The sequence below is a fragment of the Bos grunniens genome, chromosome 1 (assembly GCF_055505025.1).
Source record: "Bos grunniens cultivar Pamir isolate PY7600 chromosome 1, Bosgru_T2T1.0, whole genome shotgun sequence".
NCBI classification, from domain to species: Eukaryota; Metazoa; Chordata; class Mammalia; order Artiodactyla; family Bovidae; genus Bos; species Bos grunniens.
Genome location: NC_141165.1, coordinates 112,797,645 through 112,816,794, shown reverse-complemented (window position 1 = coordinate 112,816,794; position 19,150 = coordinate 112,797,645). Strand labels below are relative to the sequence as shown.

Here is a 19,150-nt window from a genome sequence, read left to right as displayed (position 1 = left end):
GGGATCCAACCCCGGTCTCCTGCATTGCAGGCAGATTCTTTACTGTCTGAGCCACCCATCTTTACAAAAACATTTTTTACAAATTCAAGCTAATTGTATATTTACAAATACAAGCCCCAATTAGCTTGAATTTGTAAAAAATGTTTTTGTAAAGATGGGTGAAAAACTGCCCACATGATTTGTTTTTATGAAGAAGGAGGGGTAGATAAGACTGGGAGACAAGAGTAGGAGGGGTTATTTTTCACTGTAAACTCTTCTTACTATTTGCTTTTTTGTTTTGTTCTCATTTTTTAATTACTTGAAAGTATTAGCTGATGAAAAACGGTGACTGAATGGCATAAGAAATAAGCTGATGTTTTCAACTGCAGATAATCTGGTAATTCAGGATAGAAAAATGACAGAGTTGCTACAGCAAATATTTGAGAATTTATAAAGGAGTAGGTCAGGATGGTAAGATTCTAAATAGAGACTGTCTTTTTTTTTTTTTTTTAAACAAATTCTGTTACTTAAGGGTACAGACTTGCAACTAGTAGGTAAATAAGTCCTGGAGTACTTAATGCATAATATAGTGAATGTGGACAACAATATTGTATTATAATCACCAAACTTGGGCAAAGAATCTAGATCTTAATTATTTGCTCCACAAAAAAAGAAATGGTAACTGTGTGACATGATAGAGGTGCCCCTGTTGCTACAGTATATAAATGTATCAGATCAACTTTTTGTATACCTTTAACTTACACAGTATTGCATGTCAAATGTATTTAAATTAAAAGAAAGCCTTTCATTAGTAAAAGAGATATACAAATATTGAATCTGTAATTACTAGGAAAATTAATAGTAAAATCAAATTAATATTTGTTGGAGGCAGTAGAATCCTGAGTTTGAATCATAAAGAGTTTTATCAGGCTTAAGTTCTGACTTAATATGGTCTTATGTTATAAATTAGAAGTTTCGATAGGTTAGGGTTTATTTCAACTTGGTCTTTGTTGATATTGGCAAGAATTTTTATCTCCTATCATGGATATAATTTGTATCATGGCCTGATAACTAACTACCCTTGAGGCTCATACCCAGAGTGATATAAAAAAAGGGCTTCTTTTAATGAGTACTGGTGTTAAGCAAGTATTGGCCTAAGTCCTAGTGTTATTTATTGGAAGTTCTGACAGCATAACACAAAACTTGGTTATTGTTCTCAAAAGTGTCTGAAAAGCATTATTTTATATAGCACAGATAGGCTAGGTTTTAGGAAAATTTTTTTAAACCATGAATTATTTCTTTTCCAAGAATAATCTCTCTTTCCACAGCAGTTAATGCCTAAGACTGCTTCTTTATTACTGGAAGGATTAACTGATGTCTCTTTATGGTAAACAAAAGCCATCATAGGTTTTCCATTAATCCTTTATATCATCAAAATGTTGCTAAAATTATTTATTAATACTTGAAAGATTGCCTTCCAAAGAGGAAGACATCAAATCTGTGTATATGGTTACTGTCACCCTTAGGGTCAATTAAGAAAAGTTATATGTGTGTAGAGAGAGGGCTTTAGAAGAAAGAAGAGGGAAAGGAAAACTTTCTGTAGCCTGGCATCTTTTATTCTTTACAAAGGTGCTGTGAAAGAAATACCTGTGATTATGCCCTTGGGTCTTTTTTGTTCAGCTTCTGTTGTTGTTCAGTTGCTAAGTCATGTCTGACATGTTTATCAGACTTCTAAGGGGGGTTGATATGTCAGGACTTTTTTTCCTTCTTCCTCTTTATCTTTAAGCACTGCAGCAGCACCTGGCAGACATCAATGTGGATGGACCAGAAAACGGATATGGCCATTGGATTGCTAGCACCTCAGGTTCAAGGAGCAGCATCAATTCTTCTGTGGATGTAAGTGTGTATGTAGAATATGTCACCAGATTTGGATGAATGCTCAGAAATGATGATTAACATCTAAATACTCACCATAAAAGAAATGGAGTCAAAATATTTCAAACAAGTACAATGAGGACACATATTGTTGTGAGGTTAATGAAATCACAGGAGCCGACCTGCATAGTTAAACTAGTCAGGAATTCTGGTGGTCTCCTTGCTGAATTCAGACTTCTCCCTCCCCAGCTGCAACTTGGTATCACTTAGTGACAATTTTCTACTTCTGTTTAAATATCAACGGAGATAATTCTGACTCCTGTGATTAACTTGGACTTTAAAGTGAGTTGATTCTCAGGACTCTCCCAATTAGTTTGTCCCAGGAGAATAGTGAGAGTAAATCCATTCTGTTCTTCTTTGGAAATATTTGGGCAATAAGTCTTTTATGTGTTTTCTGTACTTTGTATCATCTGCATTCAGTTCAGTGGCTCAGTTGTGTCTGACTCTTTGTGACCCCATGGACTGCAGTACACCAGGCTTCCCTGTCCATCACCAACTCCTGGAGTTCACTCAAACCCATGTCCATCGAGTCGGTGATGCCATCCAACCATCTCATCCTCTGTCATCCCCTTCTCCTCCTGCCCCCAATCCCTCCCAGCATCAGGGTCTTTTCAAATGAGTCAGCTCTTCATATCAGGTGGCAGTAGTTATTGGAGTTTCAGCTTCAACATCAGTCCTTCCAATGAACACCCAGGACTGATCTCCATTAGGATGGACTGGTTGGATCTCCTTGCAGTCCAAGGGACTCTGAAGAGTCTTCTCCAACTCCACAGTTCAAAAGCATCAATTCTTCGGTGCTCAGCTTTCTTCACAGTCCAACTCTCACATCCATACATGACCACTGAAAAAACCATCTAGCCTTGACTAGATGGACCTTTGTTGGCAAAGTAATGTCTCTGCTTTTGAATATGCTATCTAGGTTGGTCATAACTTTCCTTCCAAGGAGTAAGCGTCTTTTAATTTCATGGCTGCAGTCACCATCTGCAGTGATTCTGGAGCCCCGTAAAATAAAGTCAGCCACTGTTTCCACTGTTTCCCCATCTATTTCCCATGAAGTGATGGGACTGGATGCCATGATCTTCATTTTATGAATGTTGAGCTTTAAGCCAGCTTCTTCACTCTCCTCTTTCACTTTCATCAAGAATTCTTCACTTTCTGCCATAAGGGTGGTGTCATCTGCGTATTTGAGGTTATTGATATTTCTCCCAGCAATCTTGATTCCAGCTTGTGCTTCATCCAGTCCAGCGTTTCTCATGATGTACTCTGCATATACGTTAAATAAGCAGGGTGACAATAAACAGCCTTGACATGACAATATACAGCCTTGACATATTTCTTTTCCTATTTGGAACCAGTCTGATGTTCCATGTCCAGTTCTAACTGTTGCTTCTTGACCTGCATGCAGATTTCTCAAGAGGCAGGTCAGGTGGTCTGTTATTCCCATCTCTTGAAATTTTCTACAGTTTGTTGTGATCCACACAGTCAAAGGCTTTGGCATAGTCAATAAAGCAGAAATAGATGTTTTTCTGGAACTCTCTTGCTTTTTCCATGATCCAGCGGATGTTGGCAATTTGATCTCTGGTTCCTCCAACTTGAACATCTGGAAGTTCATGGTTCACATATTGCTGAAGCCTGGCTCTGTCATTAAATTGTTTTCTTCACAAGTAATGATCCCTATCTACCTGATGATCATTCTCTAAATCAGAAATAGAAGGAAAATTCCAGTACAGTCCTGAGCTTACCAATCAGACTTACCTGGGTACTCAGGTTTTATCTCCAGAACTTATTTTCTTCATGATCTCCAGCAAGATCATTTCCGCTCTGGTTTCTCCATCTGTGCAAATAGGGGTGATAATACCAGAACTTTCTTCATAATAATGACATGAGAATTAAATGTACAAGTGAACGTAAAGTGTAGTACCTGTCACTTGCATACTATATAGTGTCACTTACATACTTTATACTTCACTGGTGGCTCAGATAAACTTTGTAACTCAGTAGATGATGAATTGAGGCTTATCTTCAGTCTTGTAAGTCAAAGCAAATTATTGTCAAATCGTGCAGATAAAGCTTCTCTGAGAATTAGGTTTTCAGCATGATGTTTTAGATATTTAGGAGCTCACCATTTATTTAATAAATATTTGCTGTTTTCGTTTTTAATATCTAAATACTATGGATATATTATAATTTGTTTTGTTAGTCCCTTATTATTGAATATTTACATTGCTTCCAGTCTTTTTCTGTTGTGCACACTACTATTAATTTTTGTACTAATGTTTGCATATGACATTATTTTGTCCTAGAAATGAAATAACTTGATCAAAAGATGACATGTCAGAATCCTTAGAATTCTGCATTATTATCAAATTGCCCTCTAAAAAACATCATTCTAATTTATATTCCCGCCCACAGCATTGGATAGTCTCTCTATTGAAGTTTTTATCTTCAGATTTGAAAAGCAATGAGTGAGGCTATTAAAGAAACTCTTAAAGATGTGTTATCTTCTAAAGTACCAAAGAATTCCATGGTCAGTATAATTTGGTTTTGAAGTTGGATATGGAAATGGAAACATGATTTTTATGTTATTTAGTTAATGCCTTACTTGTTTTAAAAATAAAAGTAACATATTTTAGTTAATGACTTACTTGTTTTAAAAGTAAAAATAATACATTTTAATTAATGACTTGTTTTAAAAATAAAAATAATACATTTCATTATAGCATCATATGTAAATATTAAAAATACAAAGAAAGCAAAATTAATTGTTACCTAACCATGGATAACAGCTGTTCATATTTTGAAATATTTTCTTCACATCTTTTATAATGCTTTTTTGTAGTATTATATTTTAAAAGTAGTGCTCAGAGTGTACAAATAGGTTTATTTTCTGCTTTTTCACTGAACGTTTGAGCATTTTCTAATATTTTTAAATGCTTGTTTTTTAAACTTTTTAAAAAATAGTTTAGTGACTAAATCCTAGGGCATTTTCTGATTATTTCCTTCCCATAAATCCTGAAGAGGAATTAATGGGCAGAAGATAGGCAAATTTTTAAACTTGTGACATCTGCAACCAACTTGCCTGTAGGGCAGAGAGGTCCAAGGCCTCTTAGAAACCCACTGTGCAGCACAGCAGGAGGTGAGTGGCGGGAGGTGAATGAGCAAAGCAGCTTCCTCTGCCACTCCCTAATGCCTGAACTATTCCCCAGCCCCCATCTGTGGAAAAACTGTCTTCCACGAAGCTGGTTCCTAGTGCCAAAAGGACTGGGAACCGCTGCAGTAGGATGTAAAGGAACAGTTATATACAATCTAAGAATTATACTCAAATCTGTTACACTAGGTACATAAAGATGACTTTTCTTGAGAAATAAAGACCTAAGTAATAATGTCTTAAACAGCAAAAATTTACAAAGAATAAATGTTTCAAAATTTAGCTATATGAATGATACTGTGATTGTAATTTTACTTATTTTTATAGAGTTATCTGAGTTAAGAGGTCAATAATTTCATTTCTTACTGAATAAAAGGTAGTTTCAGGTCGCACACATTTATGTGTGTAGTACATATCCTCAGTTTTCATTTCTACCTTCCGTTCCTAAAATGGTTTCACCCAGTGTGTCAGTCTACTCGGGTTGCCTTAACAAAACACAACCGATTAGGTGACTTAAACAACATAAATTTATTTCCTCATTGTCCTGGAGGCTAGAGGTCTGGGATCAAAGGGGTGACAGGTTTAATTTCTCCAGAAGCACCTGTCTTCAGCTTGCAGATGACATGGCCTTTTTTCTGGGCTGGTAAGTCCCTGATGTCTCCCCTTTATCCTGTAAGGACATCTGTCATTTTGGATCGGGCCTACCTATTACATGACCTCATTTAACCTTAATTTACTCTTTAAAGGCCCTGTCTCCACCTACAGTCATTTTCTGAGGTATACTGGGTAATTAGGACTTTAAAATATGATTTTGTGGTAGGAGGTGCACCCAGTTCAGTGCATAACATCGAGACAACCTTCAGCAGTAGTGTGTCTTGCTAGTTATTTGGAGAGCAGTTAATTCATCAGTAAATTCTTTTTTCCCCCCCCTAGGGTGAATCTTCTAATGGTTCAAATGATAGAGGAATGAAATCATTAGTTAATAAAATGACTGTTGCTTTGAAGACAAAATCTGTTAATGTCAGGGAAAAAGTTATCAGCTTTATTGAGAATACATCAACTCCTGTGGACCGGTGAGTTACTTATACAGTATGAATTTGTGATGAGTAATTCAAGCTGAAGAAAAGTATCTTACAGTAAATGTTAGTTGAATAGAATGTGCTTTAAAAAAAGATTGTAAATTATATTTTTTTATTAGATGATTCCAGTTTTCATTATCATCACAGAGATGTTCTTTATTGCTGTAAAGGTTGACTATGAAGATTACTCTCTTCTTCCACTGCCCGGAATAGGTGGCAAATAATAATTCTGCCCCTTCAAGCCATTCATTAGAAAAAAATATTCCAGCACTATTATGTATAATCCCACCTGTCATGTGGTTGGAATCATCTGTTAAGTGCAGTAATGTCATAGCAGTAATCTCTTTCTTGGCTTCAGGAATTTAAAACCTAGAAAATTGAGTCATACTAAATAAAGCAGAACCCCGTTTTCTTAAGTTTAAGAATTCAGATCTTCATAGAATTTTGTTCACGGCATGTGTGACCTCACTTCTCCCATGAATTACAAATGAAGTAACCAGCTAACAAATGATAAGGAAGTTTAAGAATGTCTATTATATTGTTTCTCACTGGGACTGTGAGTGCACAATATGTTTTCTTTTTCTCCACGTTAGTTTCACTGATCTTTCTTGTTCTTAGAGTTCAAAGCTAACCTAATAATTCCAGTGTGAAATTCGTTTCTAAGCAGGCCTCATCTTGGAAATGTATTATAGTATTTAATTTCATCTCATGTCTTACTTGCAGTATACTAGGAGAGTTGAAGTATTTGACTTTAAGAACTGAATATAAGGAATGTACTATTTTTCATTTTATTAAATAAAGTACATATGCATACAGAGGTATATATATTTTTTCGTTTAGTAAATAACAAATGTAGGTTATTTTTATTAATCCAAAAAACTGTACTTTGTCTAAAATGGGCAACTGATAAATAATGTTAAAAGTTTTTTTATCAAGGCTGAAAGTTTTTTTTGCTCATTAAAATTGTGTCTGCTTTCAAAAGCTTTATTTTTAAAAATACTTTTAATTAGTGCATTCTCAATTAGGGTACTATTATTGCTACATTTTGTAGCATGAACACTTAAAATTTTATTTTAAAATGAACTGGTGATAATACTAAGTTGAAAAGACTATTCTCTTTGTTAAATAATCACTTGAAACTGGCTTTTCTTCATTTTTCTTTGTACTTGGGATCATCAAAACATTTTCTTTTTAATATACACAGTTAGAAGAACTGATTATACTATATTTTTGTTTTAAAGCTGTTGTGTTTTTAATAATCATATTGTTCTGTCCTCTGCCTCAATTTGCTGTAGAATGTCTTTCAATCTTCCTTGGCCAGACAGAACATGTACCGAGCGGTAAGCCAACGAGTAGCACAGCTTTACTGGACCATCCTTTTCCTTTAGCATGCATCACGCTGTCTCTAAGCCTGTTGCTGTCTTGGCTCAGATTTCATGCAGCTGTCTCAAATGCTGAACTCTTCTCATTCTGCTTTTAGGAGTGTGTGATGCTGTTATGCTTTCCTTTTGGTTTTTTTGCTTGATCATTTAAATTTTTTTCCTTGCCTCTCCTTTTATATCTCCTGTTCCTCAGATGAAAATCACATACATTCAAACACAATTTTATAAAACAAATTTCGTGTTTTTATTCTAAGACAGAGGAAGATGAAACAAAGAAAATACGTAGTCTCAGAGTTGGGAGGCTATTAGCTTTGGAGATCATTTACTTTTGTCTCACGCCCTAACAGTGGAGAAAATTGTAGCACCTGAAAAAAAGCATAGTTTGCGGTTCAAATTTTTTGTTATTTCACGTACACTATGTCATTTGATAATATTGCTAGAATTTTCTTAATAAGATGTATGTGTTTAAGTTAGAGAGACAACATTATATAAATCAGTTCCAAAGAACTCCAGTTCTAGGGTTTTCTGCCTTTGCTTTTCCTTGAAAGAAATTAGGCCACAGTGGACATGTTAATATATAATCCATCTCTTCTCTTATCCCAGTAAAATTGGGGTGTTTATTAAATTCCATAGGTTTAAAGTTTAGAAATCTACTGGATCTTCAATTAGGATAAACAATAGAACCTTATATATATGGCTTTACATTTTTATATGCACGACTTTTCTACGATTTTAATTTGAATATCAATTATAGCAATACCTATGAACATTTAAAAAGAAGTTCTAGTCATACTTTGAAAAGTAAGTTAAGCTCTGGAATAATGAGGTTGACTTTTTTGGCAGATCATTTCCGTGTTTTCAGTGAATTAGAAGTAGCATTTTTAGCAATAGTTTACTTTCAACTTACGTATAAGAGATTTTATTTACTGTGACTGCTCCTGTATGATGCCAGTTACAGAGCTTCTATTAGAATTTTATAATTTTAAAGGGGATGGCTTCTTTTAAAATTATAATCTACTTGTGAATCATGTTTCTGTTTTCTCTTGTTACAGGACCATCGACTTATTCTGATTTTTTTTTTAACTTCCAAATTTTATCCCAAATAATTTTAAAAAAATTAAAAATTATCTTTTCTGGTCCCTAGAGATTATATCCATTTTGAAAATAGAATTTAATGAAAAGTTAGAATAAATGTGGTTTGTTTTTGAGCCCAGTAAGTAAAGTTAAAATCTATTCAGACTATTTTGTAGATTTTGTTTCTGCAAAAAAGCATAGATAGACTGCTTTTTAAAGAGTCCAGATATTGAGTTTCAGTTTTTGATAGTCTTGTAAGAACTTTGTTAGTTATCTTTAGCCATCTTGTTTATAAAAACTGCATTGTATTATACATTTTGCTCAATAATGTATAGCTTGGTATCTTTTTTTTGGATGTCACTTTATTCATACAAACATTCTGGTACAAGCATTTACTGTAAACATTATCTTTGTTACTTTCTATATTATAGAAGTTTAATTATGCTTTAATATCAGGAGAGAACCAGTAACACAATCTCATACAATTTTATAATCTAGATGACACAAATGTATTGTTACATAAAGCTGTGTTTGTCTTTGCCTTTTGTTAGAGAGCTGAATCTGAGTGCATAGATTTATTTTAATTATTTCTTTCATATTTTTGTCTTTAATGAGTAAAATTTGCTAATTTATAGGATAACTTTACATTAGATATGTTTTAGCATAAAAATCAAATGATTTTATGATTTTAACTTAAACTGTAAGCAGTGTATTGATTAATTTACAATTCTGTCATACACTCAACTCTTGTTGGTTTTCTGTTAAGGAATATTGTTTTGGGAGAAGTAAAGATTTAAGCTTATTTTAACCAAATTAGGTCATTATTTTTATTGATGCTATGTATTAAGAAATTATTTAAAATATAGATTTGATCTCTGTTTTTTTGGAAAAATTGAATTCTGAGACAACTTAATTGAACTCTATCTTAACATGACAAGGGAAAAAGCAAGTCACAATTTTCCTTCATCATAGATTATCTTAGCTGAACTTTATCCTACAAATAGTACTCTTTCTCCAGAAACATGTAATATTTTGTCTAAATATTTTAATTGTATTTCTTGGTTTATTGGAGATTACCTGAAAAGTAACAAGGTATTGATTTTTATATAAAAAAGAGAACTTCCTACAGAACTAATTAAGTTTGAGTTTACATGTTGTTTGTTTCTGCCACTTGAGAATGAAGTGGTTTATTCTCACTTGAGAATTTTCATGGTTTATTTATGTAAAAGAAGTAGCATCTTAGTTTCTATTGAGACAGAAGTAACAGAAATTACAAAAAATGGGAGGAAAAGCCTTAAGACATCTGTACCCAAATGAGAAGCCCTTAGGCACTCCTACTAGAATTTGAATATTTGGTTTCATAAACTGTTGTGTCTAAGAAACATGTATGTAGCACTTGCTGTATGCCAGACATTATTTCAAGAGCTTTACCAGATATTAACTGATTTAATTTTCACAGTAGCCAGGAAGAGTAGATATTGTCATTACTGTTTTACAGCTGAGGACACAGAGTGCGTTGGTTTATGTGAACATTAAAATTGTTTAAACCATAATTTTTATAGATTTGAAAGCATTCTGCACACCAAGCCCTTGTGCCACTTTTGCTAACATGATTTCCTTATCTTGTTTCAATTTCCTTAACATAGCTGGCCTGAAACTGGGTGGTACATGGTGAGGTAGGGGGTGGACAAAGAACATTTGTATTTTAATATTCAGATGATACTTGGGGAAAATCTTTAGAAACTTAAGTGATGATTTCCCTCTTACAATTCTCTGAATTATAGGCATGTGAGCAGCAGTGACAGAGTGGGTAAGCCTTATCGTGGTGTGAAGCCTGTTTTCAGCATCGGGGATGAGGAAGAATACGACACAGGTGTGGTACTACACTTCTCTGTATACAGACTGCTTTCCTCAGGCATCAGGAGTGATTGTAGAGATCGTTCTGGGACCAGCAAGACACAGTGAGATTCTGTAGAGGAGATTGGAGAGTCTGTGGTTTTTCTGTTAAGAGTTTGGTTTTAGATGCCTTAAATTATGCAGTAGAAATGCTGAGTAGGCAATAATTACAGGAGTCTAGTTGAGGAGAGATGTCTAAGCCGGTGATAATCTGGGAATTATCAGGGTATAAATAGTATTTAAATCCATGGGATTGGACGTAAATCCCCTTGATTCAGCCATGTAGGGGATTAAGAGTTGTGGGACTCAAGTTCAGGAAATCTCAAAATTGAGACCTCTGAAAAGAGCCTTTTGAAACTGGAGGCAATATCCTAAAGGGCCACAAGATGGGGATATTGTGCCAGGGAAATTCGTGATTGTCTTTATGTTTTAAAAAATTACTGTTTTTGTTCATAATCCCACTGCTCAGATTACCCTAAGTGATCATAATTAGTATTAATGTGTGTTGAGTTAGAAAAAATATATAAATATATATACTATATATTAAATATATGTTGTATATAAAAGTACAAAACAAGAAGAATACTCCCAAATCTCATCTTGCTTTTTTCACTTAGTAATACATATTGTGTATTTTCCACCTCAGCCCACAGCTGACTTCCTGTTATACAAATGCACCATAATTAAATCAGTCTTCTCCCAGTTGACCCTGGTAGTTTTCCAGTTCTTTTTACTATTGCAAATAGCAGTGGCTATCTTTGTGTGTGTGTGTGTGTGCGTACATGAATGTATATTCACATATATCTAGGTGAACTTTTGCAAGTGTATCTAGAGGGTAAATAATTCCCAGTAAGATTGCCAGATTAGAGGGACTCACATTTGACAGTTTAATGTATATTACAGTCACCTTCCTGAAAACTGCATTGAAGGGAAAATAATTTTCTATATGTAATTTTTTTGAAGCAAATACAGAATTTTTATTTTTCTTCTATATAATATTTTTATATCCCTGTATAAAAACTCTAAAAGTACATTTTCTCTTTTATAGTATAACAAAATAATCAGTACATTGTACTTTATTTCTTTATAGCTTTTCCCCAACACCTTCTCTAGCTATTCTTACCTTCTGTTTCATAAACTTCTGTATGCTATTTGTAATTGTTTCCCTTTCTCCTTTTTGCTCTGTCTCTTCTGTCATTTTCCTGTTACCTATCAGTCTGTCTTTCCCTAAATATTTGTTATTCCATTAACAAAAGAAGGAAATGGATGAAGAAATGTTGGTGTATTTTCACATATCATGTTTTTATATCTATACATATGTATTTACACTCTGGAAAATTACACAGAAATGAAAATAAGAAAACTGGAGCTATGATTGTCAACATGGGTAAAATTTATAATGTTGGGAATAGGGTAGCAGTTGGAGAAGAATACAGTTGAGCAGTCTATTATTTATGTTAACTTAGAATGCAAAACAGTATATTATTTAATAATATTCTTGTTTGATTAAAAGTAAAGATGTGACACCAAATTCAGATAGTCACTGTTTCTTGGTGGAAAAGAAATGGGGATGTGATTGGGCAGAAATCCATGAGGGCTTAGTTTTTATTTAAGCTAGAAGTGAATAGATACATGAGATTTCATTTTTTTACTATGTCTCTTGTATTTTGATTTCTTGAAAAGTGAAGAGAAGAACATCTGCAGTTAACTCTAGGGAGTGTAATTCCCTTTCTTAAATTAGAAAAACAGAATAACAGGAATGTCTTACATTTCTCTCACATAAAACCCCACTAAATAGACTTACTTATCCCAGGATTATTTAGTTGTTATTTTCCCCCAGAATCAGAAGCCAGTAATTCTGTAGATGGAGTGTAATCTATAAAAATATTGAATCACTATGTTATACACCTGAAACTGATATAATTATGTAAATCAACTGTACTTCAATGAACAAAAAAGGAAAAGAAACCAGCAAGAGAAAAAGAACTCAGCCATTTTTGCCCTCAAGATAGGTGGTAATATAATGATTGGACAATTCCACCATCTCCCTACAGACTAGTCATAGATTAGAGTTACGTTGTATAAATCAAAAAAGTTGAAATTCCTCAGGTAGTTTAATATTGTAATAAAAGTATATATGTTATATTTTCACTTGATTTTCTTACCATATGTAGTGATGTTTCATCATAATACTTTTATATTAGTATCATTGGCACAGGAAATACAGTAGCTGGGTTAGAATCGATTGTTTTGTTTTTCAACCTGTCTGTTTAAAATACTACTGAAATTTTTTCAGGCTATCATTTTTAAAGTTGGTGATACCCACTTTTAACATCTTAAATTCTTTACAGATGAAATCGACAGTTCTTCAATGTCAGATGATGATAGAAAAGAGGTTGTGAACATTCAGACTTGGATAAACAAGCCAGATGTCAGGCATCATTTTCCTTGTAAAGAAGTGAAAGAAAGTGGACACATGTTTCCTAGGTACTTTTTATTTAAGTTGAATTTTTTCTAAATGTCATTTTTGGTTGCACTGGGTCTTCGTTGCTGTGCATGGACTTTCTGGGCGTGGGGGCTGCTCTTTGTTGCTGTGCACAGGCTTCGCATTGCGGTGGTTTCTCTTGTGTGGAGCACAGGCTCTAGTAGTTGGAGTATGTAGGCTTAGTAGTAGTTGGAAACTGCTGGAGTGGTAGAGCTCACAGGCTTCAGTAGTTGTGGCGCATGGGCTTAGTTGCTTGATGGCATATGGAATCTTCCTGGACCAGGGACCAAACCTGTGTCCTCTGCATTGGCAGGCGGATTCTTACCCACCGTGCCACCAGGTAAGTCCCTCGGTACTTCTTAAAATGCCTTCTTCAGAAGTAAGATTGAATTTAGAGAAGTCGTGATATGAAGGTTAAGTGTGAAAGAAATTCTATGTATCTAAGTACAGTAAGATAGAATTTCTTCTGTCAGCTTGTATTATATATCTTGGTTTTTAAAAAAATATTTTTTAGGTAATTTTTTGGGAAAAATTTAAACAGATAAGTTGAATAGTACATAGAATATAAGCCTCTCTCAAACTCAGCTACTTTTAACTTTTTTTCACAGTATCCCATCTCTCTGTGTAAATATCTTTGTAAATACATACACATATACACATTTTTCCGTTGTCAAACCACTCAGAAGCAGCTTATAAATATGACAAGTGCTTTAGCATAAATCTCTCAAGAATATGAATAGTCTCCTCCACAATTCCAATAACACTGTCACATCTTTAAAAACCTTAAAAATGAGCATCATGTAACATGCAGACCACATGTAAATTTTTCACAGTATCTCCAAGGTATCTTTTATAGTCTTTATCCTTTTTTCCTGATCCAGGGTCTAGTCCTGTTTTACACATCGCATTTGCCTTCTCTCTCTCCTTAGTCTCATCCCTTGAACAACAGTAGTGCTCCCCTCATCATACTGCCCGCTTTTCTTCATGATGAGTGAATCCTTTGAGTCTAGGTCAGGTTTTCTGCAGAATGTCCCTCATTCTGGATATCTGTCTTATTGTATTTCATAAAAGTGTGTGAGTACTATTACTATACTAAAAGTGAGCTGAGACACAAGGCATGGTGTGGGTGTTAATAATTCTATCCTTATTTTGTCTTTGGGGCCCGTTTCAGAATATTACTAAATATGTAAGGCAGTCCAGGTATTGCTTTGATATAAAGTATATGCTATGGTATGTCACATGAGGATAGTTTGCTGTTAAAAGTCTGAAAGGTAGTATATTTCAAATATACTACATGTAGAATAGATTCCAAAAATCCATTATTTTAATAATTTCTAATTATAGTTTTTATTATATTAAATATAAACTTTACTCTTAAATAGTTACAGAATTTATCTGTCAATAAAACACTAATTTTGCCTGCAACTAAAGGCAAATTAAAAGCTGTTATTAAGTAGCTTATTTAAATCAATAGTGATCCTTTGCCTTCAAAAGTAGTTTCATCTGGAGTTGAAAATTTTTTTAATTGGGACTGTTGAAGTAACAGCTGTTCTGAATGACATTTCTTTTTGCTTTTTTTAATCTTTTGTCTCTCTCAAGTCATCTGTTGGTTACTGCAACACATATGTACTGTTTAAGGGAGATTCTTTCACGAAAAGGATTGGCCTATATACAGTCTCGACAAGCACTAAATTCTGTAGTTAAAATAACATCCAAAAAAAAACATCCTGAGCTAATTACCTTCAAGTATGGAAACAGTAGCGCTTCAGGAATAGAAATCTTGGCAATCGAAAGGTAAGATTTTCTTAGGATGATATTATCTGAATTACTGAATTAGTTCATGATTAAACATGATTTGTTTCTCACTTTGGGGAAATGGATGGTGGAATAGGATACCTGAACCACTTTTATTGGTATTCCTGCTATCTTTTCCTTGCAAATTTGTTGTAATATATGGATTAGGCATTAGCACATGATTTCATTAAGTGCCATAGCTAACTTCACAGACTTTGACAGAAGGGTCTTTAGGAATACCCTACATCAGTGCTGCACTACATGCTGCTTTGCAATTAAATGAGCTTTTCTCGGAATGTAAGTCACTGTTTTTATTTTCCTTCATCAAAAAGTTCTTGTTTTGAAAAGTCTCAGTGAACTAAGCAGTGTGCTGGATGATGTAGTTAGTTAACAGTCTGATACAGGCTCCTCCTCGCCTTCTTGCGGACCAGTGACAAACAGTTCTTGGACTGGCATCAGGGCTGTAGCCACATTGCTGTTGAAGCTAAATCATCTTTAATCGTACAGGTAACAGTGTGAAGCCCAGAGGGATTGAGTGACTAACAGATCTTCACATTTAGCTTGTGTTAGAACCAAATATAGCCCTCCTGACTCCTGATCTCCAGTTCATTCCACCTTGCTCTACACAATAATTAGAAAAATCATTTTGCACTTGGATTTTCTTTCTTTCAAAATAGCACTTTTGAGTATATGTTGAGAGAAGTGACGGGGGGAGTACATGGGAGGGCGTCTGTGCTGGGTTTGTGGGTCACTTCCCCATTGGAAGTGGAATCTGAGTCCTCAACAGAAGGCAGTGTTATTAACATATATTTTTCTCCCCATAGGTATTTGATTCCAAATGCAGGAGATGCTACCAAAGCCATAAAACAACAGATCATGAAAGTTTTGGATGCTTTGGAAAGTTAATATAAATGAAAATTATTTCAAAAGAAATTAAGGCAACCAAGAGAAATATGGACATATTTTCCTGACTGAATACTAATTGGAGACTTTCATTTGCTTATGGGGGTGCTTAAATAGCAAGTCTAAGAAAGTATAAATTATTATAATCAATCTCTGGACAGTTAAATTTTTTTTTAATTTTCTTTTGCATTTTTGGTTTTGTAAAATGATTTCTTATAAAGGTCAGTTATCAAATGACTTGAAAGTAGCTGACCCTGTGCCCTTATAAACTAAGGGTGCAGAATGCAGTTCTGTTTTGAAGAGCTGTTTTAAGAGAACATGCATCAGTTTCAGATTTAAAAACAACCATACACATGTGTATTTGCAATGTCTTCACTGAAAATTAGAGATAGAATTCACTGAAGAGACCCCTTTAATTGCTACATTTAGTTTTACCCACTGAGCAGTATCAGAAACTAAAAAGTATTATATAGATCAATAATTAGTTTGCCATTTCTGTTCTTAAAAAGAGTGAAATCTTTTTAATAAAATGGATGAAGATTCCAGCCAATTCAAATTCAGACCAGCTAGTAAAATGTTGAAACATCAGTTTCTAAGTCATCTTTGTACCATTAGCTAATAATCTTAACACTGAGTGCTTTAGATACTACACTTCATCTTAATTGTATCTAAGGAGCAGTTAAAAGCATTATAATAAGTAGGTAGGCATGTTAAGATTAAAATTAACACTTGGGGGACAAAATTGTATCTTTACAAGTGTCATTGGTCTCTATTACAAGAGGAGTATTTGATTTAGGATATTTCAAAACAGGTGCTGAGCACACATGGATTTATCTTCTGTGAGATTATGTCTGTGACCACACTAATACTGACTTAAAGAAAAGCTAGATGATCGGAGAGCTGTATAAACTAGTTTTTATCATCACTTCATGAAATATTTTTCTCTTGTTTTTTTGTTTTCTTATTAAAGTTCTAGTGGTTTGAAATGATTTTTATTCTCTTAATATGACAAAACTGCAAGTGGTCTGCTGTATTTTGCAGCTTTCTCAGTTTAATTCATTGAGTTTTGTGTTAGACACATTTGGTGAAAGAAATCCAGGAACACATTTGGGGCCATGGAATGACTGCTTACAAAAATCTGTTTGGGAAGTAACAAGTCCTCACAACCCGCCATGTCCTAAAATGTCATGGATTATCTCTAGGGGTTGATAGAAATATTCAGATGTATCCTGTTTACAGCCAGTTATTTTAATTTACTTAAAGGAAATCAAGTGAATAAAAGGCAACATAGTTCAAGATATTTTATTCTCGTATCTAAATAAAAACAGTTTGAGTGGTTGAAGACATTTGCATGAAACTGCACCTGGTACAATACTTGATATTTATAACTCCCCACGACTGTTGTATTGCATTTTTCCCCTTCTTTTGGTGCCCCTTTTAGAAATGTCCTGAAGTCTCATTTTTTGCCCATTTCAGCCATGGGACTTTTTTCATAATATTAATGTAAAGATGTTTGTGTTACTCTTTATAAATTACAGTTGTAAATAAATCAGTACAATTTGCTCAAAACTTTGTGGTTTTTGTTTTTGTGTTTGGCCATGCCAACATGCACATAGGATCTTAGTTCCCCAACAGGGATAGAACCTGTACCCTCGGCACTGGAGGCATTGAGAGTGCAGCCTCTTAACCACTGGACCACCAGGGAAGTCCTCAAAACTTTGTTCTTAATGACAGTATCTCTCTCTCTTTATCCATTTCCACCCAGTTGTAAATCTCTACAGATACCACAAAATTAGGAGATTGAGGGCTATCCTTACAGTGGAATTGAAGTGTTCCAATTTCAGGTTTGAAAGTATTAGATTCCTCTTTGTGTTCATCCAGATGGGTAAGAGGAAAGAGGGAGTTTAAAACTAATGACATTACATTCTATGTGTAGTAAATTACTCCCTTGAACTACTTGTCTAAAATTGTTTGCTCATCTTAATAGCCCAGTTATTATTCATGAATATCAAATGAAAATACTTGTCACTGATTGCACCAGGCACTTATGTAGCTGTATCCTCTCTGCACTGGTCTGATACCCAGAGAACTAGAATTCACTCTGGGATACCCATATCTGTGTACCCTCCAGAATTGCAGGGGTTGCAGTATTATGAGTTTGGTTCAGTTCAGTTCAGTCGCTCAGTCGTGTCTGACTCTTTGTGACCTCATGAACCGCAGCACGCCAGGCCTCCCTGTCCATCACCAACTCCCGGAGCCCACCCAAATCCATGTCCATTGAGTCGGTGATGCCATCCAACCATCTCATCCTCTATCATCCCCTTCTCCTCCTGCCTTCAATCTTCCCCAGCATCAAGGTCTTTTCGAATGAGTCAGCTCTTTGCATCAGGTGGCCAAAGTCCTGGAGTTTCAGCTTCAGCATCAGTCCCTCCAATGAACACCCAGGACTGATCTCCTTTAGGATGGACTGGTTGGATCTCCTTGCAGTCCAAGGGACTCTTAAGAGTCTTCTCCAATACCACAGTTCAAAAGCATCAATTCTGCACTCAGCTTTCTTTATTGTCCAACTCTCATATCCATACGTGACCACTGGAAAAACCATAGTCTTGACTAGATGGACCTTTGTTGACAAAGTAATGTCTGCTTTTTAATATGCTGTCTAGGTTGGTCATAACTTTCCTTCCAAGGAGTAGGTGTCTTTTAATTTCATGGCTGCAATCACCATCTGCAGTGATTTTGGAGCCCAGAAAAATAAAGTTAGCCACTGTTTCCACTAATTCCCCATCTATTTGCCATGAAGTGATGGGACTGGATGCCATGATCTTCGTTTTCTGAATGTTGATCTTTAAGCCAACTGTTTCATTCTCTATCACTTTCATCAAGAGGCTCTGTAGTTCTTCACTTTCTGCAGATGGTGTCATCTGCATATCTGAGGTTATTGATATTTCTCCCAGCAATCTTGATTCCAGTTTGTGCTTCCTCCAGCCCAGCGTTTCTCTTGAGCTTGGTATTTACTGTATTTTTCAAGATGAGAAAACCAAGGCTCAAAGAAATTTAGTGCAAAGAAAGAGTACCCCTCTTCTCTCCCAGATCCCTGGGAATTAGTATTGCTTATTAAGGTGTAAAATCAATCCTCTTAAGATTTGATGTCACTTGCCCACCATTAATAACACATGTTTCTAGTAGGGATGATAAATTTTTACTGATGGTTATTCAACCATTTTTTGCCACTGATATGTTTCACACAGTACCTTTAAAACTTCTTAACATGATATTCTAACATACTAAATTTAGAGCCATAGATTGGCAGTTCTACTTAAAATTGACAGTTTGACTTAGGGAAGACTCAACTCCACAGGTTGAATGTGTAATGAAAGTAATATTTCACCTATGCCATTAACAGCTTGAACTTGAAAAATTACATCTTTATTGAAATGTAGTCCGTGTATCATTAGGTTTACCTACAGTTCAGTGG

At 34.8% G+C, this 19,150-nt stretch overlaps 1 protein-coding gene across 9 annotated transcripts in view; it reads left to right on the top strand.

Annotated features, from left to right (window-relative positions):
• Nucleotides 1-17,244, top strand: part of TBC1D23 (TBC1 domain family member 23) — a 57,845-nt gene extending 40,601 nt beyond the window's left edge. For 6 of the 9 annotated variants that reach the window (XM_086410287.1, XM_086410253.1, XM_086410279.1 and 3 more), the window contains 7 exons: nt 1,766-1,875; nt 5,996-6,135; nt 7,437-7,481; nt 10,382-10,470; nt 12,845-12,980; nt 14,578-14,772; nt 15,597-17,244. In XM_086410287.1, coding sequence (XP_086266413.1) covers nt 1,766-1,875; nt 5,996-6,135; nt 7,437-7,481; nt 10,382-10,470; nt 12,845-12,980; nt 14,578-14,772; nt 15,597-15,678 — 797 coding nt within the window. In that variant the 3' untranslated portion in view covers nt 15,679-17,244. The remainder of the gene's footprint in view (nt 1-1,765; nt 1,876-5,995; nt 6,136-7,436; nt 7,482-10,381; nt 10,471-12,844; nt 12,981-14,577; nt 14,773-15,596) is intronic. The other 3 variants (XM_086410306.1, XM_086410246.1, XM_086410296.1) reach the window with 1 other exon arrangement.
• Nucleotides 17,245-19,150: the final 1,906 nt, after the last annotated feature.